We start from the raw sequence: 26,536 nt of genomic DNA on the forward strand, positions 1-26,536 counted from the left end.
GGCCAGGAATGTCACAATGCCTTTCCAGGAGATGCTTTAAAAAATTCCTATCTATTCATATTTAGAAAGTAGCCAGTTGCCCCCATTAAATATAACTCCCAGTTAAAAATCGGCAGGATTGCATTCTTGGAATCTTCTGCTTATTATGCGAAAGTCCACGTGTGAATGCTGTCGACACGTGAACGAATAGGTACCGTTTTTAAAAAATAATAGATTTAATTTTGCATTAACGATATGGGTTGTGCGTGTGTGATGGGGTGTACACAAAAGGCGCTCTCGCTTGCTCCCGCTCTCTCCGGTTATAGTACTCTTACGCTTGCTGACAGAAAACGACCGCGCTGAAAGTGACCTTCTCAAGATGGCGGCTGGGATCGGCTGTATAAAATGGCAGCGAGAAGGAACCTAGATTGCCTCTACCAGCATGGCCGCAGTTCTTCCTCTCTCGGAAGGTAGTACTTCCGGCGTGTGCTTTTCCTTTCTCGCTCGCTCACTCGCTATGGCCGCTGCGGGTCTGTCAGATGAAAAACTGCGGGCGGAGTTGCTGGCCCTCGGTTACCAGCCGGGCCCGATTACTGATTCCACCCGCAAACTCTACGCCAAGAAGCTCACCCGCCTGAGGGCTGAGGTGGCCGCTGGGCTAAGGAGTCGCGGCAGTAGCCGAGCGCAGCCTCAAGGCCCGAACAGCTTTTCCAGGCCGAAAGCGGCCGCCCCGGTTAGGAGGGAAGAGGAGGAGGATGAAGAGGGGGAGGAGGAGGAGGAGAGCGACGACGAGCCGCTCGGCAGGGGGGCGGCGTTAAGGGGGCGAGGGACGACTGCGAGAAATCACTGGGATACAAAAGAGCCTGGGGTGATCTCCGGGAGAGCCCCGTTGACGAGCGGGGAAAGGGGGATCCCTAGCAGCGGCCCCTGGGGAGGGAGTCCTGGGCTCCCCTCCCGGAGGACCCGGTTGGAGGCAGGAGCGGGGTTGCCATCCCCGTTTCAAAGGGATGCAGCGGCCGTCGGGAGCTTCACGTCGAGGCCCTATTGGGCTGCAGCCCCCACAGAAGGAGGGCTGGGCTCGGGCTCGAGCAAGTGGTGGGAGAGGGAGCCCAGCACGAGTCCCGGCGCTTCTTGGGACTTCGGAACAGGAAGCAACAACCTAGCGGTCAGTAACCGGACCTACTTAGGGACCGAAAGGAGAGCGAGCCCCAGCTCCTCCTCCTATATGGGTTCAGGAATAGGAGTTGCTGGAGAGCGGTTAAGCTACAGATCTCCGTGGAGAGCAGAGAAAGAGGAAGGGTTGGCCTCCAGAAGTTCCAGATCTGTGTGGGAGACAGGGGCAGAGTTGGGTCGGGGCACACGCTGGGATGGGACGCATCAGCCTGTGGGTTTGAAATCTCAAGCACAAGGTAGAGGAAGAAAGGGCAGAGGGTTAGAATTTTATCTCTCCTGGTTCCTGTGGTTGGCAACATTAGTGCTGTTGGTAATTTTCCTGGGAATCCTTTGGGTGAAGATGATGGGACCTGCCCAGCTGGAAGGCCCTGAAGAGAACTGTATGTGTAATACTTAACTCTCTTGTAGATATCCTTTTGTGTGGCTTTTTCTCCCCTTTCAACTCCCTCTTCCATCGATTCTTTCCCTAATAGCTTGACTATAGTTTTGTCATTTTTGTCCTTTTTCTTTTAAAGTTGTTGGTTACAGAATTAAGTGGAAACAAGGAAAAGGCCATATACCTGCCCCCTCCAAGATTACACAAATATAAGAGTGGATGATACTTTTTATTGGACAGCTAAAATAAATCCAACAAATTGCAAGCTTCTGTGGAGAAAATTCCACTTCTTCAAGCATTCTACAACCTAGAGTGCAAAAAAATTGTAGATATTTCAATTGTAGGCACTTAATTGTAGAAGTAAGTGGATTTTTATAGCTGAAGTGGGTTTCAAATCCTGCAAAGACTAATAATGGATGTAGAAACATGCTTGTCTGAGGTTAGGGACCTTTTTGATTCCTAGTATGGAATGTCCCATTGACTTTTTTTCCCCAAAGGATCTATTATATAAAAAGCACAAACATGATGATGTCTTTTATACTGACTGCCTAGCAAGTACAATGCTTGAAATGTGTGTCTGTTGCACTTACTCAAGGATTAAAACAAAAGAGAAGCCTTTCTGTTACTTAAAAGGAACAAATTACTTACTGTATTCTGCCTTGTCATCTACTCCGAAAACCTGTTGTTTTAAGTCCAGAAAGCCAGGTTGACGAAAGAAACTGAGACATGAAAGTTACAGTTAATATATAATGAATGTTAGCTTCATTGTCTAAATCCACCGTTCCAAAACCATAATAATAGTTGCTTTCAACAACTTAAGAATTCATTATCATCTTTTGGGTCATATTGTTTTGCAAAAGATTTAGAAAAAGAATATTGTTGAACACATGCAGTTATAAACATCTCCTGGCAGCCTGTTGGACTCCCTGACGCCGAGGGAGGCCTGGAAGGAAAAAACAAGAAACCGGGCCTTCTTGGCGGTGGCTCCTTGCCTCTGGAACAGTCTGGTTCCAGAGATTCGTGCGGCCCCTTCGCTGGGTATTTTTAAAAACCAATTAAAAACATAGATGTTCAGGCAGGCCTTTCCCTCCAGTTCATATCTGATTCTTTTCTTTTGTGGTTTTGGTTTTTTTTTTCTTCCCCATCCTGAAGAACTAGCTATTTAATGTAATAATTCTTTTTTATATTGATTGGTTGTCTTATGTGTTGTAAGCCGCCTAGAGTAGTCGCAAGACCAGGTAGGCGGGATATAAATAGAATGAACAAATAAATAAAAAATAAAGGGTGCCCCCACTTTAAAAAATGATAATGATGGCAAAAAAAGTGTTACAGAACTTGTCTCACAAACAGGTAGCAAACATGTTCTTATTCATACAAGAAATCAGAATATCACAGATTACACATTACAGATTATTCTAAAGTTAGCAGGTGTCTTATTCTGACAGGCATAGAGAATATAAATTATTTAATGGCCAGAATTATGTTGATTTTATTGTAAGATTTGCATAACTTTGTGTGCCTAATTCTTAAGGTGTCAGGGCACATCTCAGTTGTATGCCAGGTTATTCCTCGTGTACAACTGAGATGAGCCCTGGAACCTAATAAACTATGTTTATTAGCAAGTTATTCAGACATTGTGTAAACACCAATAGTGCTTGGAGGAATTTTTTTTGTTTATACTGAGGGGACAGAATACACAGATGGGGGCGTTTAAGACCTTGATTGTCTGCATATTTTGAAAAGTCCCTTTGAACAAAGTGGGTTCTAAGAAACCTGATCAGGTTTTTCCTGCAAGTTTAGCAGATTTATAATCTTATAAAATAAATTTCATGCTAGTAATCATTTTAGAATGTTGGCTGGAAATCCATGAAAGTTTAAGTACATTAAATCTATAATGGTCCAAGATGCTACAAGGTTTTTATTTTTAGAATTAAATGTTCATCTTGTGTCTTGTTTGCTATGTGTAACAACAAGTAACTAATACTTATTTCATTTTGGTTTTAGTTTTGTTGCCCGTGGATTGTGAAAAAAGTACAGATAGTGTAAGTTCTCTTGCAGCTGCTAAATGTATTATTTCAGTGCTGATTTAGAAATGAGCCTCTTTTGTTTTCCAAAAGAAATGTAATTGTTTATTAATGCAGAATAGTTTTTTAAATGAAGTTAGTATAAAGAGCAGTCATTCAAACAATATAAACCTAAGCAGCTGTAAATCTGAAACTTTGCTCTTACAGAAATTTTTTTGGTCATTTATAACAAAAGTGAAATTTATCTGTGAAAAGGATTTCATCTGCAAAGCTACTTTTTGTTAACAAGCTTAAATAGAGCTAGCAGTGTGTAATCTCTGTGTATGTGTAGTAGTGACTTTTTCCATAAATCGTAGCCATATAAGATATACTTTGGCATACCATGTGCCATTAAAAAGACAGCTTTGTAGTTTTGTGTGTTTTTGCTACCAAGAATTGAGATTATATCTCTTATATGACAGATACAAGAATTAGCCGCCTAGAGTGGTCTTAACCGACCAGATAGGCGGGATAGAAATAAATAAATAAATAAATAAATAAATAAATAAATAAATAAATAAATTTGAGAAATCAGCAGCTAGAGATTCCACTCGATGGGCGCTGTGAATCCACTTTGGGTTTTAGTCTGTGCTTTATAGGAGTTGTCCAAGGTGATGAAACCATTCTGGGGATAGAATTCCGCACTCTGAATGGTTCCTGAAAGCAGACAAAAACATGGAATGGTTTCACAGCATCTCCAAAACTAGAGTCACCACCCAACAGCTGCTGTTGGTTTATTTATGATTCAAGCCCAAGCAGAGATGATCCTTTTGTTCTAGTGTTGAGATATTTTTTGTGAACTGAATATCATGAAAGGGACTGATCCATATTGAAAACCCTTCTTTATAACCTCTTGCATGTTAATGCTCACATTCCCTTGAGGGTACTCTGCCAAGAGCCACATACTAGGCTGATGTGCAGTGGAACAGGATCAGAGACAAAGTAGGTGAGCCTGTGTCCCTCAACCCCACCCAATATAGCAAAGAAGCAACAGATTGCCCTTGGAGATGCCAGAACTGATCACTTACTAAGGATGGTTAAAATTGAGGTGAAGATCAAATGAAAGCAGGCTAAGGTACATCTGTCTCTTTAACTAATAACAGAATTTCAATAGTGATATTGTTATAACAAGGAAAGGAAAGAAAGAACTTTGGTGGAAAAGAGGTCAGATGAGTCCATGCTTAGCTTCATTAGCTAAAGCAGAACAGGTTGAACAATGTGCTATTTAATATCTCAGCTTAATTTATGGTAGCTTATTGAATTAAAAAAACCTATTGACTAATGTTATCTCTGACTTTCTAGTATTGTCGGGCAAAACAAGAAGAGGTTGTAATGACTATTCTGTATGAGTTATACAACTATCTTGCAATTCAAGCTGGTGAGTTCTGATTTTTCCCTGTAGAGATGGTTCAGTAGAAAGGGCATTTCTAGCAGCTGTCTATTTTCAAGCTAAATTTGAATTGGAAGACTTTGGAGAAAGTTACCTTGTTTTCCTTCAAATACTACTCAGGGGATGACAGGAAAAATAGCTTCTCAGAATCTGTTGATTTTAGAAATTCATTGGTCTAGCCCAGTGGTTCTTAACCTTTGTTACTCGGATGCTTTTGAACTGCAACTCCCAGAAACCCCAGTCAGAACAGCTGGTGGTGAAGGCTTCTGGGAGTTGCAGTCCAAAACTCCTGAGTAACCCAAGGTTAAGAACCAGTGGTCTAGCCAAATAACTTACATTAGTTTGGGCTTAATGGTTTCACAAAGAGATTTTGCAATTTAAGGCTTCAATTTTTATGTCCTTCCCTTATGTGATGCTACATATAAGGGATAACTATGACTACCTTTTCTACATATAGAAAAGGTAGGCATAGTTATCAAGTTTAGTTCAAGCAGTTCCTTGGCCCTTCAAAGATAGACTGTTCGTGGTTTTCTAGAGTTGGCCAACCTTGTCAACAAGTTTCCATAATGGTGGTTGTGGGTTTTTCAGGCTCTTTGGTCGTGTTCTGAAGGTTGTTCCTCCTAATGTTTCGCCAGTCTCTGTGGTCGGCATCTTCAGAGGATAGGAGTCAGAACTCTATCTGTGCTCTGGTGCAGTTTGTTTGGATAGTTGAGTATTTATAGCTGTGGGATCAGCTTTTGTCCTTTTCAGGAAATGGGTGATTGTGGTGATTGGTGTGTTTTTTGTTGTGGGTATATTGTTGTGATAAGAGGGAAAGATTATCTGTCACTGATCACAGATCTGCGCATGCGTCGACGAGGCTAGACGCCTTTACATCGCCCTCCAGGAAACTTACAGATAAAACTATAATACAACCAAACAATTGAAAGATAAGCCTGAAGGAACTTTTGAGGAGGTTCCGGAAACTCAGCTACAAACTTTCCCTTGACTTGGTGAGTTTTTCCTTGCTAATTACAAGCAATAATACTCACCGCGAAAACAACAAAACAACATAACAAGCATAATGGCGACAAAACGTGAAGTTAAAGAACTGTCGGAGTTGATAACTAATATGGAGAAAAATATTAGACAAGACCTAAAAACGCTTCAATCTAAGTTTGGGCAATTAGTGGAAGAGGTTAAAACAGCAAGGTCAGCTGCAGATAGTGCTGTGAAAAAAAGTGAAAACAACGAGAAAGAAATACAGCAATTAAAAAAAAGGCTGGCCATATTATCAGACCGCCAAAGGCGAAAGAATTTAAGACTTTCAGGAGTAACAGAAGACATTGCTGCAGGAGACCTTGGGAAGACTGTAATTGCTTTTTTTCAGGAACATGGCATAAATATAACAGATGAGGACATTGAACGCACTCACCGATCTCTGAAACCGAAACCAAAGCCTGGAGCCAGGCCTAGAGACATTATAATAGCTTTTTCAAGAGAGAAAACGCAGAACTATGTTTGGAACAAACTCAGGAAAATTAAAGACTTACAACTTCAGGGACAGAAGATATTTCCTCGCCCTGACTTATCACCAGAAACCATGAATGAAAGAAGACTTATGAAACCCTTTGCACAGAAGTTGCATGAGAATGGTGTTTTATTTTCCTGGGGTTATCCAGCCAATATTTTAATTTTTAAAGATGGAAAACTCTTGAAAGCTAGCAACCCAGCAGAGGCGGAGAAGTTACTATACAGACTTAACATACAACGTACTACTCAGCAGGCCGAAGAAGAGAAGGAGGGAGGAGAAGAAGAAGAAGAAGAAGATTGAGGGAATTTATATGTGACTGTAAATATGAATAAGCTTCCTTCAGGAATGTAAAATTTATACCACGTGAAAATAGTTTTTTTTGTTTTTGGTTAGTGTTGGTTGAAAAGAATGAAATTTTTTTGGGGGGGGGAGTATGTGGGTAGACAGATCTCCACGTATAGAGACGAAAATGGGGGGATATAGTATCCTTACCCAACTCCTTGGGAAGGGGTTATTTTTGGGCTATGGGGGAGGGAAAGACCATCAAAAAATAGTAAATAATAGGGGCACACCAGGGGGAGTTGAGATAGACAAAAAATGGGGAGGATAATTAAAGTACTCTCCTTAAATGTGAATGGTTTGGCCTCAGATCTGAAACGTTATAGATTAAATAAGATGATAAAGGATCAAGGGGTTGATATTCTGTGTTTGCAGGAAACGCATAAGAGTAAGAGAGACGTAAGACCTTTGATGAAGTCTTCTGACTGGAGTTTGCAGATAGAGTCAAGGGGAACAAACAAAGCAAGGGGTGTGGCTATTCTCTTGCACTCTAGAATGAATATAGATGTTTTGGAACAATGTAAAGATAGAGATGGAAGATTTATTTTTGTGAAATTCAGGATGAATGGAAAGAAGTATACTTTGGCATGTATATATGCACCTAACAAAGGACAAACCCTATTTTTGAACCGAACCTTTCAAAGATTGCAGTCATTTTATGAAGGAGACTTGTTAATTGCAGGGGATTTGAATAATGATATTAGGGAAAATAAGAAATTAAACTTAAAAAAATGGAAACTTAAAGAGGTATTTAGTCTCCTGCAGGATGAAAAGCATCCTACCTTTTACTCAAAAAGGTATAAAAAGTTTTCCTGTATTGATCATATCTTAGTGAAAGAAACTAACGATATGGAAGTTAATAGTGTGGAAACAGGAGCTATATGGATTTCAGATCACGCACCATTACTTGTTGAGATTGGTTTGGAGGAGGAACAGAAAGTTAGAAGGTGGAGGTTTAACTCTAGGATATTTTTGCAACAAAAGGATAGAGAGGATTTAATAAGAGGGATACAAAAATATTTTAAAGAAAATAAAGGATCTGCGGAGGAAGATATAATTTGGGATGCTGCAAAGGCAGTAATCAGGGGAATATGTATTTCTAAAGAAATTCATTTTAGAAGAAAGGTGAATTTTAAAAGGGAACAAAAATTAAAGGAGATAGTTGAATTACAAAGAAGATTACAGGTGAAGTTTGAAAGACAAATACAGGAACAGTTGAATAGGGTGAAAGAGGAGCTGCAAGAGTTAGATAATTTGTTTTTGTGGAAAAAAGATTTATTGGTGAGGAATGAGTATCAGAGAATAAATATAAACTCGATGAAAAGATTGGCAAACTATTTGAAGAAAAGAAAGGAAAAACAAAAGATAGGTTGCATGAAAAATGAAACGGGAAGTAAGGTGTTTAAAGACAAACAAATAAGGGAGATCTTTGAAGATTTTTATAGTAAGTTATTTAAAGTAAATGAAGAGAAACAATTTGAAGAAGCTATTGTGAACAAAATTAAGAAACAAGATTTAGCAATTTTAAATGAAGAAATCACACAACAAGAAATCTTGACAGTTATTAAAAATTTAAAAAGTAGGAAATCACCAGGCTTAGATGGTTTTACATCAGAATTTTATAAAATGGTGGGGCCTTTAATAGTTCCAGAAATGCAGAGTTTGTTTAACAAGATAATGAAGGGAGGGAGAGCCCCTGAATCATGGAGGAAAACAGAAATTATGATAATCTTGAAACAATCGAGAGACCCGACGGACCCCAACTCTTATAGGCCTATTAGTTTAACAAACCAGGATTATAAAATTTTTGCAAAAATTTTAGCAAATAGATTAGAGAAAACACTCCCAAGATTAATAGGAGAGGATCAATATGGTTTTGTTAAAGGGAGATATATTGGACACCCTATAAGGAATGTGATTAATACTCTACATCACGGAAACAGTGAAGGAAGATTTGCCCTTTTAAAATTAGATGTATATAAGGCATTTGACACTCTAAGTCATGGGTATTTATTTCAAGTACTAAGTAAATTTGGATTTGACGGTCCCTTTTTGATAGCATTAAAAGAAATTTATAGAGAAGGGAAGGCAATGATTAAAGTTAATGATAATTATACAAAAGAAATTTTGCTCCAGAGAGGAGTGAAGCAGGGATGTCCCTTATCCCCAATGCTGTTTGTGTTATCTATGGAACCCTTAGCCGAAAAAATTAGAAGTAGTAGTAAAATAAGAGGATATACAGTAGGGAAAGAGGTAATTAAATTAAATCTGTATGCGGATGATATAATATTGGTGTTACAAAATCCTCTTGATGCAATAAGAGAACTACTGATAATTTTAGAAGAGTTTAAAGAATATTCAGGTTTAGGAGTAAATATTTCGAAATCAGAAATAATGTTTAAAAGGATAGATTTAAAGGAACAAAAAGAAATAGCAAAGCTGACAGGTATGAAATTAGGAATTAGGAGATTAAAGTATTTAGGTATAACAATAACAAAAAGTATTAAAAATCTGATGGGAACTAATTATAAAATAACTTGGAGAAGGATACAGGAAAAACTAAACGAATGGGATAATAGATATATAAGTATTTTAGGGAAAATAAGGGCAATAAAAATGTTTATAATACCAAAGATGTTATATCTATTTCAGGTACTCCCGGAGTACATCCCAAAAAAACAATTAGCTGTATGGGATCAAGAATTAAAAAATTGGGTTTTTGGGAAGAAGAAAGCTAGAATAGTAAAGAGGGTAATATATTCACCACAGGAAGATTTAGGGTGGGGTCTCCCACATTTGGAAAGCTATTACGAAGCTTTTCAAATAAAAATGCTATTGGAATTAGATGGGAAAAGTGTGGAGAAATGGGTAAGATGGGAGGATATAATAAATAAAGGAGTAGGTAAATTTGGAATATTTACACAGAAGGTTAAAAACGACATTAAAAATACAATAGGCCCAAGACAGACAGCACTAACAATATGGGGGGAAAGGCAACTTAATTGGATGCCAAGTCTTTCCAAATGGACCCCACTAGAATCTCTAGGTGAGGATTTGAAAATTGAGAAAACTTTTTGGAAGAAACTAAAAGAAACTGGCTATTATAGAGTGAAGGATTTATATAACCCTCAGGGGACACAGATTCCGGCACAAAATGTAGTAGGACAAGTTGGAAGACAATACTGGTTACAGACTATGGCTTTATATAATATTTTGAAACAGAGAAGGTACTCTGGAATACTAAATAAAGAGGATACCCCGCTAGAAAAACTATATAATAATAAAGAGGATAATAAGAAGGGTATTGCAAGGAAGTTGTACAACTTGATAAATACAGATAAAGATTATATGATTGGGACAATACAAACGAAGTGGGAAAGAGAAATGACATTGTCAGCATACGAAATAGATGGGTTAATGGAAGGCATATTGGAAATCAAAATGGATAAATTTAGAGAATTGGAGATGAAATTAATATTGAAATGGTATAGGACACCCCCTCAGTTGTCTTATATGATAAAAGGTTTGAATTCAAGTTGCTGGCATTGTAAGAGGAGTAAGGGATATTATGCACATCTTTGGTGCGAATGCCCTAAGGTTATTGAATTTTGGCAGCTGATTTTAGAAAAGGTGAACGCCGTGTGTAATATTAAATTGCAGCTGACTGGGAAAATCTTGTTTATGGGAGTTCTGGGGAATAATAAAGTAAAAAAACCTAAACAGAATTTATTTAAAGCTATGATTATAGCAGCACATGCAGTAATAGCTTATGGGTGGAAGGATGCATCAAAATGGACTTTGGAAAGATGGAATTGGTATTTATATGAATGGATTCAATCAGACATACTGTCGATTTTGACACAGGATAAGGTATGGGAAGAAAAAACATTAGAGATAAGAAAGAAATGGTTGGGATATGTAAGATGGGTAAGAGAAGGGGGGGCCAATAATGTTATATTGGTTAAACTCCAAAAGGTGTGCTCATGGTTGCAGATTTAAAATTAAATGGTCTTTTTTTTTTGGGGGGGGGTGGGATAAGGGGGTAGAAATAAATAGGAAAATGATGACTATGTAAAGATAAGAGAAATGGTTATGTATGGATATGTTAATTAAAAAATTAAAAAAAAAAAAAACCTGGTATCATATTCAATAAAAGTGATTCTGGGGTTAAAAAAAAAAAAAAAAAAAAAAAAAAATCTGTCACTGATCACAACCTTCAGAACATGGCCAAAGAGCCCGAAAAACCCACAACAACCATCAGATCCCAGCTGTGAAAGCCTTCAAGAATACAAGTTTCCATAAGTTTGTTATATTAGAAGAGAGAGCCAAGCATAAGGAAAGACAATTAGATGTCAGTGATTGGCTATACCAGAGATGCTAGTGGCCCAACTTTTCCTGTGAAATCCATGGTTCTCAGCCTGTTCAAGAGTTGATGTTATTCTTTCTATCACCCCATATGGAAAGCTTTTCCTGGAATGGTTTTTCTGGTTTCAGCAAAGCATGTGCTCTCTTTTGTCTATCCTAGTTCAGATTTCCTGATAAGCATCACGTCTTTTAGTCTAAATTTGCAGAACTCAACTGTGTGTTACTGTAATTATGACAGAAGATCCCTTTGCAGATTGATACAGATGCTCTGAAGAAATGCCTCCATGTTGAGGGGACGTGTTCAGTTTTACACTTCAGCTGCTTACACTGCTTAAGCTGCTTTTTAATTTAAATTTTAAATTCAGCATTTGCCTCTTCAGCATATGTTCTACAAGCATCAAATCCACATTTTCAGCTTTAAGGCACAATAGATTAGTGTTGTTTAAAATAAATAAATATTTACTGCCTTAAACATTTGTACTCTACTCTTTACTTGGAACATCTCCCAGAGTGGCTTACAAATCAATAAAAGCATGATCAGCACCAGCCTGCAGATTTACATTCCAAAAAGCACGGGAAATAGAAAGAAAATAAGGAAAATAAGTTCAGTCTCTTTGGCAATGGGTGACTGTTTAAGAACCATATTTTGTAGTGGAGGTAGCATTCCTGTGATAAGTAGGAAAGAGAGCCATTTTGTCCCACTCCTCTGGTGTTCAGCTACAGATTAAGTGTGAGATTGAATTGCCTTATGCTAGCCTATATATAACAACTATAAATTTTATTAAGTCATTAAACTAATCTAGTTATATATCCTGCACAAGTGTTTTGCCCAGTGCTAAAAGTAATTTAAAAGGGAACTTGGCTCACTTCTTTCATACAATTTGGCAAGTTTCCTGACTGCTTAAAGCTGAGTTCCTTCCATGCAGGTAACTTTTTATTTATTTATTTCCTTCTTCCTTTTTCTTTACTTCTTCCCATTTCAGGAAGTTTTGAATGTGGAAACCCACAGAATCTAGAAAGTAAATGTGTTCCAGTTAGTGAGGCGAAGGCATATACAGAGGTAAGCAAAGCTGGAATACATTTCTATTGTTGTCTTAGTATTTGCAAATTACTGCCTTAAAAGAACCTTCCATTTGATTTTGCCTTTTTAATGGATTTCATGTGTTTATTACTTACTTGAGAAGTCTAAATAATATCTGGCTATGGAGCCAGCCTGAGTGGCCTTGGGCAAGCTGCAGGATGCCCCCAGAAGGAGGAAATAGTAATCCACTTCTAAGTGCTTTCTACCTGGAAACCCCTGAAAAGGATTGCCATAAGTCAGAATTGACTTCATAGTGTATTGTTTTTGCTAAAGACACAATCTTTGCCTGGTATTATGTAATAGATACAATTTTTAACCAAAAGTATCAGCTAAATGTCAGTGTAATATGTATGCTATTCCTAATATTGCCATGTTTTACAGCTCTGATGGTGTTATTTCAGAGATCTGCACTGATTATAATATGTTATAAAATTACCAGCATTGTTCCCAGTGTCCTCTCTTTTCAGGTTCCAAGGGACCTAGAGCTCCCTTTTACCCCCAGGGGAGCCTTTGGGAGTAACAGGACAGGAGAAAAGCCTTTAATAGCCACAGATTGCTGCCAAATCATCAGCACCAGGATCAAGACCATTGGCACTGATCTGGCAGCAATTTTTGACAGTTACAGGCTCTTCCATCCTCAAGTTCCCAAGGGGAAAAGCGAGCCCTAAAGAGCCCTGGAACCTGAAAAGAAGGAATAGGAAGCTTTCAATTGATTTGAATTAAAATTTCCCTTTCCTGCAGTATTTCCCTTTCCAGCTTCCATGCCATAACTTTAACCGAACAGGATTTTTCCCATTGTTGGGTTTTTTTAATTTGAGAAATGGACAGCTTCCTGTGCATTTCTCATTTCTTGCTTACAAAACAACACCACATGGCTTTCCCTGTACTTCGTTTTTAAATAATGTTGTGATTGTGCTATATTTGTGTACTGTTACATTCTTTTATGATGTGTGTTCATGCATCATATATGATGACCAATATGTTTTGCACTGTTCTGTTGATAGAGGGGGAATTATGTCAGTGGGAGTGAGATATTGCTGCTAATTTTAATGAGTTCCTTTTTCAGTTTTGGGGTGTACAGAACTGGTACACACAAGTTGAATGGAAAATCAAAAATAATAAGAATAATCATGTGCTGTTAAACAAGTTCTGACTTTTGGCAACCCTTTTCAGGGTTTTACAGATAGAGAATCCCTGACTTGGCTTACTGTTTTCTTCTGGGGGTGCCCTGGACTGTGCAGCTTGCCCGAGGCCACACAGGTTGGCTCTACTTGCAGGAGGCACAGTGAGGAATCATACTGCTAACCTCTAGCTCTGCAGCCAGATATCTAAACCACTGAGCTATCCAGCCAGTTTAATGAGCTGCAGTCTCTCACTGCCATTGACATTGCTTCTGCTGTGCTGGTGGAACTGTGCAAAAGGATACTGGCTGATCATCATAAAATTATAGCCATTGTTTCTTATGCCTCTTCAGTATTCTAACCAGTTACATGCATAAAACAAGTTTTTAAACAAGGTGTGCCATAGTGACAGGAGTGGGCTGAGATTAAGTTGGTCTAGATGAGAGCAACAGGGAATATAAACTGCCTTGAATTCATAGGGAGGCAACAGGTAGAGTTATTAATAAATTAAAGAAATTGTGGGAAGAAAATGAATTTACAGAAATAAATGCAGACCTTATGTTTGGGGACATGCTTCCTTACAGAATGTGACTGGCTATTCTGCAGAAAAATTTATGGATTCATTGCAGTGGTTATTGGACAATCCAAAGAACTCCGGAATATGGTAAGTGAATACACATGTGGATCCTTGTGCAGAGAGATTTGTTTAGGATAGTGTAATTGGAATAGGTTGAGACTAGAAAGATAACCAAAAGAAGACTTAGAGTAGTTCTGATATGCATGCATAGGCTTTCTTTGTAGAGTTCTCAAGTCTTTGGGAACCAGTTAATTACAAATATATACCTACACCTAACACTGTAAGTCACATTTGCTTAGCTTACCATTTGTTATTTCTTCATGCCAGTCTGCATAACTTGAAACCTAACATGCTGAATGTAGTGCTCCAAATAATGAATAATCCACCTGCTGGTTCCCTGAGATGGCAAAGAAATGTGGATTGTTAGTCATCTGTCATGTCATAATATCTGCTAATAAATACATGCAGCTTACAAGTTCTGTGGGCTTGTCCTGGAAAGTGACTGGTTTATTACATTTGAGATAAATAGAATAATGTAGCCAAAGATTACATTGAATTGACATCCTAGTAAAAAACTTATATCTCCTCACAGGACTCATGCTTTCAGACTCATAGCTGCAATTTAGGAATACTAACATCAGCCTAGCTTACTGAGTTGTTGTAATTAGTTGTTGAGGTAATGTATGTAAAGACCCTCAATAAATGCTAAGTACTGCTGCCCAGTTAATTGGTTTTTCTTGCAAGCATTATCTTAGATGATGCATTCTTTTCTGAGTGTGAAAAAGGCAGAAACGCCTCTCCTAAGATAGTACATCTTATTTCTCATTTTTCTTAAATACCAATCATAAAAAAATATTTTTTCTTTAAAATGTTGCTGCCTAGCTAGTGAGTTGTACTATTTAGTTGATCAGGATATTTCAAATATGTTACGTCTTTAATTAAATATCACAAATCTAATTATATATTTCTAATTATTTTTCACCAACCGGATTTTTCTGAAAACTAGTGGGATAAACATCTTAGTCATAAATGACTAATTGAATCAGTGGTCCTATTCTAGTGTGATTTACTACAGTAAGCAACAGAATTTTGGCCCATATTTAGTACGTATCAATTGGCTGCCACGCCTTTACTTAAGATCTCATTAGATCAGTCATGATATATAGGGGTTTAGTATGTCAAAACTGGGAAACCCGAGTCTCCAGGAAGATACACCTATTTCCCCTATACATTAAACAGCTGAGGTGGAGGTGACGTCTGCTCTGTGCCCCCACCAGAACATGCAACAGAAATGCTTTTTCTTTTATGCTTAGAATAGTTCCAGTATACATGCATAAAGCTTGTCTGTGTTACTGCACTGAAGGTTCTTGTGTGCAAAGGACACATTACAAATATACATCCTTACATATCTATCTAAGGCTCTTTTCTTCTACTGTCTGAATACCCATAACTTGTGGAAGCATTTTTGCTGCACATGCTGCGGGGAGGGGCACAACCTTGTGGCCTGTCTCCCATAGCCCTTTAATGCATAGGGATTGGTTCCATGTTTCTCCTTACTAATACCAGGGTATTCCTAGCTCTAATCAGGCATTACTTACCCAGTTCTCCAATACAAAAGTAGGGGAACTCCTAGCCCACAACTCTGCATCATTGCATTTTCCAACTGGAGAGCAATACCTTCTACAAAGGAAGGGTTCCTACTCTTGTGTAGGCTCTCCTTGTAGACAAGAGCCCTAGAAAATGGGGATTCTTATTTGCCTGGAGAATGTACATGTGAAGAACCTTTCCTCTGCAGACCTTGTGGAGAAAGGAGATGAAAGCCGAGGCTGGACATTCCCCCGCTTGCACATTGGAGAGGACTGGATAAGTCGCATCTGAGTAGGACTAGCTACAGTTCAGAAAATGACCATCTAGTCAACAAAGGAAGACACCGGGACCTTTCAAGACCTTCAGAAAAAATGTAAAACCGATTCAAGTTATCAGTGTCCATGGGAGGTATTCATTTACTGCTTTCTGTTTTAAATACTTGATGCCTTGGCACTTGATGTAAATGACAGGAGTATGAGCTCAGTTATGCTGTTCTTGGTTTCACATGGTTTGACAGCCAGGAGATTTGCATCAGCTGTCTTACACCTGGGCCATAATTAATGCTTTTTCTATCACTCTAAATGTGAAAGGAAAGCAAATAGGCAATTTGAAGGTTTTTCTGTTTTTGTTTTTGCCATGAGGGGGCAATCCACCATACTTTCTGCATTAAATTATCTTGTCTGCCCATCTTAGTTGTTTTTGTGTGATTAATTTCTTTTTATTTGGAATTGTATGTTTGAAATCTGTGTACAAAAGTCACTGTTGAGGTTTTCATAGGCCTGAGACAAATTAATTTTTTATAAATCTAGAAAGCCTTGCTTGTTTTAAATGTAGTTGTTTTAAATGTTACAGTAACTTGCAACAGTATACTTTCACAACATATTTTACAGTACACTCGGTTGTGTATTTGTTTCATTATCATGGTTACAGTTGTAACCAAGAATCATGGGAGTTCCTGCTTTAATTCCTAAGCTCTTTTGGAACATTTCCTGGCCATTTATAAAACTATGATTTGAAGAGCTCTGTGGGAGAAACATTTCTGAGTGAAACAGCATCACACCCACTGAACATTCATAGTATAGATGTGCCCCCGTCAGCTTTTGCAATCTTTCACAATCCTTCACATTCAAATACCAAATTTTGCCTAGGTATGTTGCTCTTTTAAGGTCAGTAGGATTTATGCCTTAGTAACTTAGTACAGAATTTTAAGTTAGGAGATTTTAAAGGTTCTGCTGTGAAAAACAGCTCTGGATAATATTTTGAAAATGATTCCCAGGACTACTCCCTTGCCGTGTTTTTATATAAATCCATGTATTCCAGTGTCTCAGTTTAGTAGTCCTTATTAGATTTCAGAAATAATATGCCAATATTGTTAACTCTGTAACTGCTATGGAATCAGTTGGCAAGCCTGAGGCAGTAAGCAATAACAGAAATCCACCTCCTTCTCTAATCTCATTATCTAAAATTCTGCTGTAACCTAATGTTTGAAAATGTGTTCCTTTTCTTCATTCTTTGTATGTGAAGACTCCACAGTGCTAAACACTATTCCCTTAGGGACATACTTGGAATTGCTAGTGGGATGGAATTCAGAGCTTTCTAATTAAGATTTTCTTCACTGTTACAAGTCATAGCCTAGAAGCATAAAATACACTCCCCAGTTTTTGTACTCACTATAATTAAGAGTTTCATCGACACTTGAGCAAATTGATCCTGTTCTGGAAGCTCGATATAAAAACTCAATAGGTATGTACAGTGTTCTAAAAAGTTGCTGCAGGCTTTTCAACAAATGTTGTGTGGACTTATTTGACACTGTTCTGTTAAGAGCAGAACCAAATAAGACAACCATGCTTTGGTAGTAGTGCTGAATATTTTAAGATCTTTAGAAGCTTGGACTATAAATAATCCAAAAACAGTGGGCAAAAAGTCCACTGGAGTGTAACATGGATGCAGGAGTTTATTTGTGCTCTGCCATGATTTCTTAGAATTGGACATTGTATGTACTTGGAACAGTTTTGGATGTATACTTAGCTGAAAGCCCTGCCTCAGATTCTACTCCCTTGTCTCCCATTCACTGTTTCTTCTTCCTGCCTGGAGCTTCTTTTTCTCAAATTGCCAAACTGTATCCCATATGTTGTGACTCCCTTCTTGATCTTCCCTCTGTTGTGAGTTCTGAGAACAGTGAGGCACTGGTAGTCAAAAGGAACAGAGAGCACAAATTATTATCAGGTAATGAAATCATACAGGGATGTGGTGGCACTGCGGGCTAAACCGCAGAAGCCTGTGCTGCAGGGTCAGAAGACCAAGCAGTTGTAAGATCGAATCCACGCGATGGAGTGAGCTCCTGTTGCTTTGTCCCAGCTCCCGCCAACGTAGTGGTTCGAAAGCATGCAAATGCAAGTAGATCAATAGGGACCACCTCGGTGGGAAGGTAACAGTGTTCCGTGTCTAAGTCGCACTGGCCATGTGACCACGGAAGATTGTCTTTGGACAAAACGCTGGCTCTATGGCTTGGAAACGGGGATGACCACCGCCCCCTAGAGTCGGACACGACTGGACAAAAATTGCCAAGGGGAACCTTTACCTTTAATGAAATCATGAGGGCTACCTTTAAACTACTCATCTCATTGTGAAGCATGATGTGTCTCTTAAATGTTGGGCGTTGTTCATATGCTTTTTTAAAAAGCATTTTCTCAAAATGTAACAAGTTTAATTCAAATGTACTTATTTAAATACGTCTCCAGCTATATTGACTGCTACCGTTTATTTCAAGGAAAAAAAGACCAGCATGAACCAACACACACCATTGCCTGCTCTCTGTGCAGCCGCTGGAGGAGGGAATCCAATTTAAAAGTTTAATCTCCTGCACACTGAGAGGTGTTAAAAAAATTTTTTTAGAAGAGGATTCCTCTTTGCCAAATGGTAATCCTAGCCTGCACAGCCTTCCAGAGTCAATGCTGAAATGGTCTGTAAAGATCAACAACACAACTCAGTTGTCTTATAAATGGTGTGATGGACGACTGAGCAGCCTTAACATGTTTATAATCCTGAATAATATGGGCTGTCAAATTGTTTGTATTTTATATATATAAAAGGAACTTTCTATTTTTTCCTTTCAGGTTACAAGGTGATGAGCCTTCAGAACCAATTTTGACTGCAAGCCAGGTGGTTTGTCTTGAGTCAACCCGTCCCCGGATGAGCTTAGGTTGCCGTTTCCACCGGGCACTAAGCACAGCCATTACAAACCTATTTATATTTTTTTGGAGTAAGTTTGTTTGCTTGTCAGCCAAGGTCTCAGTCTTGACCGATATAATAATTAGCACTGTGATTTAACAGCGGGAAGCACTCTAGAGTATGGCTGTTGTGCTGGGAGTGTTTGCCATTTCTGAAAAGAAAGAAAAAAAAACCTTTGCACCTCAGTGTGTCGTAGGTGCATCCTGTCATTTAGCTAAGTGGATTCTGTCTTTATTTTTAAGTATTTTTTACCCCACTTTACTCCTTAAAAAGCATCCAAGGCAGCTTACCTTATTAAAAGATAATATTTAAAGCTAACAACAGCGGGTATACAAATACAAAAAGGATCAAACAAATACTATACTAAAAAATATAAGTAACACCAAAACACATTCAAAGCGTTAAGGTACAACAGTACATTTCAAAACTTACTTAGGCAGTTAGTCACTCATTAAAAGCTTTCCTGAAGAGAAAGGTCTTTGCTTGCAGGAGGACAGTAAAGATGGGCCCAGGCTGATCTCTCATGGGAGAGAGTCTGGGAGCAGCAATAGAGAAGCCCCTCTCTTGTATTGACCAAAGGCCGCTGTGAAGGTGGTGGGACTGGGAGAAAGGCCTCTCCTGATTAGCTTAACACTCAAGCAGGCTCATAAAGGAGATGCTATCCTTGAGATAGCTTGGGCCCAGGCCTATTAAGGATTTCTAGTTAGAACCAGCACTTTGAATTTAGCCTGGAAATGCATCAGCAGCCAGTAACATGTGTGTGAGTGTGTGTGTGTGTGAGAGAGATGTGGTCCCTGTGTACTGCTTTTACCCTGCTTCCAGTTGCAATAGTCATTATCTTCCATTTAGCCATTGCTGAGGTATCTAGAGGGATTAAGACAGGAATTGACCACTGAGGGCCCTTCCAGATGATGGTGGACTGCAGCTTCCAGTGTTCCTCACCATTTAGTCTGCTGGCTAGGGTTGATGGGAATTGCAGTCCAACAGCATTTGGAAGGCCACATATTGGCCATATTTGTTTAGACAATAGAATAGTTCTGGCACACATTGAGTGTAGGGGAAATCCCTTGCAGAACATGTTGTATGACCATGATGTAGAGAGATTAAGAAAAATCACCCTTCTGTCTTTAGGAAATCAGTTTGCTATGGTGAATATAGTTTTGCACTTAGAAATGAAGGATTCAAATTTGCATTCAGTCATAAAGCTTGATGACTTTGGGCCAACTACCATAAATTGTAAGACTAACAATTTATGTAAGACTGAAATGGAATAACCTCATGTTGACTGCTCTGAGTGTCTTTTTTTGAAAGAACAAACTATTGTGGTGACCTGCCAAGCAATGCAAGGTTTATTTGAAATATGTTTTCATGGACTATACCCCATTGCATTTGAAAAACTGAGCTATGATCCATGAACTTACACCACATCAACGTATTCATCTATAAACTGCCACTAGACTTTGTTTTGTTGCAACTGACTTGTATGGCTCTTCCCTTAGCAGTTAAATGTATATGTGTACTGAAGCATAAATATACGTACAGTCTTAACTGCCAACTCTAATGTGGTTTTAAAAGGAAAACATTTATTTTTTAAAAATTGCAAGTATTATCCAAGTTTTGTTTTTGCTTTTTTGGCTGTGCAGTAGAAAAAAGTTGTATGGTTGTTTATGCAGCCACCAAGAACATCTCTCTTAAAGTGGGTGAATGGATTAGAATTTTTAGAATTTACTAAATTTTAGTGCACATTTTTGATTTGTTGATACTTAGGACTGCAGTGGAACTTGGATATGCCTGCAGAATCCTTTCTGAGAGCCTGACTTGCAAGGCCATCTATTTGTATTTACAAGATCCGATCTTTGCTTCCTCTCAATAGGTTTAGCTTTTCTTTGGGCAATTCTGATTCTTCTGAAGTATTACTGGCGGAAAAGAGAAGAAGAGGAACAAGCCATGTATAAAATGGTGCAGAAAATCATAGGTAAAGTTCATCTGCTGATGAAAATATAAATAAAGCATGCTCAATTTTCTGTTAATTGCATACTTTTCTGATGGTTTGCTTTGTTCTTTCCATAGCTGCTGTCCAGGGTCATTATAAAGAATGGGAGCAGAAATTGGAGCGGTACCCTTACGTCGGTATCCTGCACATCAGGGATACACTTATTCCACCACAGGATAGGTGAGCCTGTCTTTTTCCTTACCTAGGACCATAAATAAATTCAGAGTGTAGGTGGTGCTTCTTTGTGCCCAGCCAGTTGTCCTTAGGAACCAAGATACAAAAGCAGCCTTGTGTTTGTCACCAACATCCAACACACATAAAAATGTTTTCCTTTGTGCACATGGCTAATGATCATTGAAAGACCACCCATTTATGATTTAATTTTGTTTTTTTAAGTCATCTATGGTGATGGCCTTTGTAACATCCATATGCTTCTTGAAGTGAATGTTCATTAGATAGAAAACATTTTGTTCTGTTTGACCCAAAGCTTCTGCAGGCAAGTTTCCCCTCAAAGTCCTATAATTTGAATACTTTCAGGGAGCATAAATTTAATTTATGACAACACAAATTGAGGAGCAGTCTAATTATTTTGGATTTTCACTGATTCATGATTGTTGCTGTTGTCTCTGTCCTGTAATTAGTAGACCTCATTTTGCTCCTCAGTTCCCAGCTCATTCTGAATACCAAGTTAATTACCTGACTTTGGATGAAGTCCCGTTGTGCTGCTCTGCAAAAGGCAGAACGTGAATTGCCTCTGTCAGCAACCCATCTCCTAAGAGAAGCCATTCCACTAGAGCAGTGGTTGGGGAACAGGGGTAAATTACCCCAAATGGGGTAAAAGTGAAAATCCTGGGGGTAATGAGCAGAGCGCTACCCCGTCTCCCTCCCGCCCCCACCCCTGTAGCCAAAACTCAAATTGTAAGCCACCTCTCCCTGTTACTTCCTGGTTGCAGCAGGCACTTGTAAATCCTCTTTTAGTTCAGAGATGGGAGATAAGCCTGCTTAATTGGCTACAGCTGTGGAATAGCCCCGAGCAATCAATCAATCCGGGGCTTTGAATGACTACTTCCTCCGGAAATGAATGCAAGCAAGCAGGAGGTGAGAAAGGATCAAGTTAACAAGGGGAAGGAAGGTGTAAGAGACTGAGGGCTTCATCAAGCTTATTTAAATGTACGGAGAAAATGGATGGATGGAGAGTGGGTGGGTGGATGTGTGTGTGTGAGAGAGAGACTGACTCAAAACTATGAAAAAAACAGGCAAGGCTTAAGGCAGAAAAAAAGGGTGGAGGGAGGATGTGTGTTTGTGTCTGTGTGTGTGTATGTGAGAGAGAGAGAGAGAGAGAGACTCAAAACTATGAAAAAAGGAACAGGCAAGGCTTGAATTAAGGTGGGAAAAAAAGGGTGGAGGGAGGGTGGATGTGTGTGTGTGAGAGAGAGAGAGAGACTCAAAACTATGAAAAGAACAGGCAAGGCTTGAATTAAGGTGGGGAAAAAGGGTGGCTTCATCAAATACTGTATCATTTCCTTCCTTTCAAATCAAGGGGGTAATGTTGGCTTATATAAATTGGGGGGGGGAGGTAAAAAAGCTAATGAAAGTGCATGACTGGGCAACTATGGGCAAACTTCTATCCCTAGATTTCCAGTTATTCTCTTATTTAAGCTTAAAATTCTTTAGCTGTGTATTTTGAACCTTGCACACCAGCCTGACCAAATAGGACACCCAGATAACCAAAAATACCAAATAAAGCCCTTGTGGCTAAGCCACTTTCTTTAGGCGCTCTCACTCTTGCCCCCAAGAATCACACTTGGGTAAAATATAAAATATTTATTTAAAAAGAATAAAAAGTTATAAAACAAAAGAAATACAAAAAGATACAAATTGTACTGGTTGAATGCCAAGCATCTAAGTATTAAGTAAGCTCCCATTAAGACTTTCCTATAAAACAATAAAATACTTACTAACTAATACTTTTACTAATCATCATCATCATTCTTTATTACGGTCACAGACCAGCAGTTTTCATAGCAATCAACAAAAACTTAGACACCCTGTCAGTAATATAGAAATGGATGCACCCTGTAAGCAGGACAATAACAAATCTAATTACTAATTATTACTAAGCTATTCTAAGTCTCCAATCAATTAACAAAGGCTGTAAACCTGTTGTCCATTTTCTCCTTCACCAACATACACTCACACACACACCTACTCTTAACCCCCCTTCTATAACTTACATTTTATTTATTTTATTAGATTGCCCATCTAGACCAATGGTCTGCTCTGGGCAGCATTATAACATTTAAAAACATGAAAAATAAACATGAAAAAATCTAAGATGTAAAAATGTAAATACAGCAGGAGGGAAAGCCTGCCTAAATAGCAATGTCTTAAGTTTATTTCTAAAGACACCCAGAGAGGGAGCCAGGTGGAACTCCACAAGCAAGTTGTTCCAAGGCGAGGGCCACTACTGAGAAGGCCCAGTTCCTCGTTCTTTCCTTCCGGGCCTCCCTCGGCATTAGGTCCCTCAGTCGCCAGACCTGGCTAGAATGAGTGTCTCTGGCAGAACTGGGTGGGAGAAGGCGCTCTGCCAGATATCGAGGTCCTGAACCAAATCAAAGTCTCTTCTTCATGATGGTATCAAGTCAGCATACAGTCCTTTGTGCACATTTCCACACCCAACTTGTAACTTTCTACAGCTCCTTCTCTTGTTCCCATCATTAGCAAGGAATGGCCTTTGCTCTTTTTCACAGGAACAAATAGATCTCTGGTCGAGACGAAACACCTGCAGGGCTTGAGAAACAAACACTACAAAACCGATATCCTCACAGCCTCAGCTTAAGAAATCTCTGTAGAATTACATGTTGCATACTGAGTTGCACAACTCAGTGTACAATATATAATGTTTGTGGAGATTTCTTAAAATCCTGTGCTGTCATGTCAATTCTAACTTTTCAGGGTTTTCCAGGTAGAAGCTATCAGAAGTGGTTTACCATTTCCTTCTTCTGGAGGCATCCTGAGATTGTGCAGCTTTCCCAAGGCCACACAGGCTGGTTCTACTCGCTGGACGCACAGTGGGGAATTGAACTCCACAGCCAGATACCTAACCACTGGCAATTCATCTCCAGATATTACACCTTTTGCATAGTAATACAACAGGATTTCAGGGAACGTTTGTTACTGGATGCAGCACTAAATAGTGCCGAATCCCACTGCATTTGCTCTCCCTCCACCCCACATCACACCACTATTGTCCCAGGGTCTGTTACTAGGACTTAGTGATTATTGCCATTCCTGAGCTTCATTTTGTTGTACATAAGTGGAGGCCATTTTTAATCTGTGTGCACTGTGCCCTAATCCACAGACCTCTTACATGTGCTACTTCTATTTCCTTCACCTTTCCTTCAGCCCTTTAGACATTGTTATATGCAAAAAGGTTTGGCTTGGATTACTATGTTTCTTTTTTATTTTCCCAGGAAAAAAATGAAGAGAGTTTGGGACCGAGCAGTGGATTTCCTTGCTTCCAATGAGTCACGGATGCAGACTGAGTCACATAGGGTAGCAGGAGAAGACATGCTGGTGTGGCGTTGGACGCAGCCTTCTTATCTCTCTGATTCTGATAATTAGCCCTCAGCCAAGGCTATGCTGATGTTTCTATACTGTGCAGGACAGTACATCCCCTTCTTGTTAAGGAATATCTTGTGGTCTATACTCAGGTGTACCCTGACACTGCCATCCATGTATCCAAGAGAAATGGAATGACCTTCAAGGGTAATGATTTTCTGTATGGAGTATAAAAGCTTTGATGTGCAGGGACACATCAAAGCTACTTTTCTGACATATATTTGGCTTCTGTGGTGCAGCGTTTGAAAAGCGTATGGCTTGCCTAAATGAAAAATTCCATTGGTTGTTTCACTCTTATATTGTGAAAGACAGTGCGTAATCTTCCCCTCAGAATGTCAATGCAAAAACCACTAAAGGATAATTTTAAAGAGAGGCTTTTTTTGTTATGGAAGTGCCCTGGCTAGGAAGAGGAAGCAGATGTGAAAAGTGTATTTATGCTTCCAAAGAGACCAGGAATCCCATCTGCTTCTAGAGTACCAGCATCTGCATGTAAGGGGACATGTGGGACTGAGAGGGCTAGTTCATGTGCCTTTGGAGACAAGTTGAGTAAAGTGGGTGGAGTTTATAGCAAATTGCAGGTATTATGTTTTTTGTCTAGACAGTGATACGATTATATTAGTTCAGAGAACTTTTTGTTAGCTCAGAAAATGTAACTGAGCGCACTTTTGTGAAAAAAACTTGGAAAGCATACAATTAAATGACATCCCTGTATTTATGAATGGCTGTATTTCAATGTTTTATGCAGTTATAAAAAGCAGTTAGGGTGCCTACAATGTTTGATGACAAAACAAAATGGTTTCACTGTTCAGTATTTAGCAATACTGCAATGGATTGCAGGCCGTTGTCTAGCAATACAGAAACTTGGTTTGTGCATATACTGTCTTAATCATTCCATGTCCATCTTCTCACCAATTTGTTTTGGCAAAACTGCTCCAAGATAGCATGTAGTAAAACTCCATGGACCTCTGCTGCAGCATCATAAACACTGGGGCACTTGCATGACAACGTAGCACTCCAAATTTGGCTGTACACTTTTCACCTAGTCATAGTGAACTTAGCCCTCTGTCCAATGGATTTAGGTAGAGTATATATGAATTCATAATATATGCACACATGAACTGCTTGAGGCAAACTTGGTTATGCAACCTTTTGACACTGGTTTTTCCTGAACTGGCTTATTTATTTTGATCGAGTAATGGTCTAAACTTGAATTTTGCCCTTCTGCTCCCCCTGCTGGCAGTATTAAAACATTGATGGATTGGAGTTTTTGCCAGCTGTCCTTTGAGGCTGTCTCAGCAGCAGATAGCAGGCAATTCATTATATGCCTCCTGCTGGTTAATCAGCTGAAATGGGTGGAAAGAAATGCAGCTTTTTTTAAAAAAAGCACTGGAAGGTCTTATTGGTTAAGTAGGATAAAATCCTGCATTCAGTGGAGTTTTATCCTCACATGTTTCCATCTGTAATGTAGGTGGTGTATTAGAACTAAAAATGACATTTAACAGATGTCTCCAAGACAATTACCCATCTTGATACATGCACGTACATCCCTCTTATATGGTTTAAGGAGATAATCAAATGAAGGTAATCCCTTCTTTCTAGTGGCTTCTTAATTTCTGCTGAAGTTTGCAAAACCTTCCACAGTGCCTAGAGTTTTAGGGCTTTAAGGAAAAACATTTGTGGGTATTTTTTACCATCTGATTCAAGAGGAAATGCCAGACAGCATTTTGTATGGTTGATTAAGCTGTTCATTTATTTTTTATGTAGATGGGCTGGTGCTATTTATTATACACTATGACTCTGTACATTTTATCTTTCAAAATAAAAATTTGTTACAAACAGGACTGTTGGCAATTGGTTTCCTCCCCCAAGTCAAACCCTGGCATTTTAATTCCCTGGATATTTACTGCTGGAACATTGCTGAACTTCATCTGATTATACTGAATTACAGTATATCAGGAAAGCACAATGGCACTATTAAAACTAAGGTTCTGGGAATCACAAGGGCTAAACACCAGTTTTTGAAAACAAACCGTAACCTTTCCTGCTTTCAGGCTTATATAGAGGAGAGGAAATTGAGTTTTTCTCCTATATGCATGGTTGAAAGTGCTTTGGAAGGACAATCTCTAC

At 39.0% G+C, this 26,536-nt stretch overlaps 1 protein-coding gene across 2 annotated transcripts; it reads left to right on the top strand.

Annotated features, from left to right (window-relative positions):
- The first annotated feature begins 346 nt into the window (after positions 1-346).
- Positions 347-26,250, top strand: LEMD2 (LEM domain nuclear envelope protein 2). 2 transcript variants are annotated; one of them, XM_020795898.3, is made up of 9 exons: positions 347-449; positions 3,533-3,570; positions 4,894-4,969; positions 12,182-12,258; positions 13,985-14,064; positions 18,681-18,826; positions 20,669-20,770; positions 20,866-20,968; positions 24,262-26,250. In XM_020795898.3, the coding sequence occupies exons 1-9, from the start codon at positions 422-424 to the stop codon at positions 24,410-24,412; spliced, it is 801 nt and encodes a 266-aa protein (XP_020651557.3). In that variant the 5' UTR covers positions 347-421; the 3' UTR covers positions 24,413-26,250. The 2 variants fall into 2 exon arrangements, with proteins under 2 accessions (XP_020651557.3, XP_020651548.3); XM_020795889.3 differs by lacking the exon at positions 347-449 and adding an exon at positions 458-1,532.
- Positions 26,251-26,536: the final 286 nt, after the last annotated feature.

This window comes from Pogona vitticeps, chromosome 4, assembly GCF_051106095.1.
Source record: "Pogona vitticeps strain Pit_001003342236 chromosome 4, PviZW2.1, whole genome shotgun sequence".
NCBI lineage: Eukaryota > Metazoa > Chordata > Lepidosauria > Squamata > Agamidae > Pogona > Pogona vitticeps.

Coding starts and splice junctions, on each gene's coding strand:
- LEMD2 (XM_020795889.3), top strand. CDS start 497: ATGGCCGCTGCGGGTCTGTCAGATGAAAAACTGCGGGCGGAGTTGCTG. Junction 1,533..3,532: donor GGAAGGCCCTGAAGAGAACT/GTATGTGTAATA, acceptor TTTTGGTTTTAG/TTTTGTTGCCCGTGGATTGT. Junction 3,571..4,893: donor GTGAAAAAAGTACAGATAGT/GTAAGTTCTCTT, acceptor CTGACTTTCTAG/TATTGTCGGGCAAAACAAGA.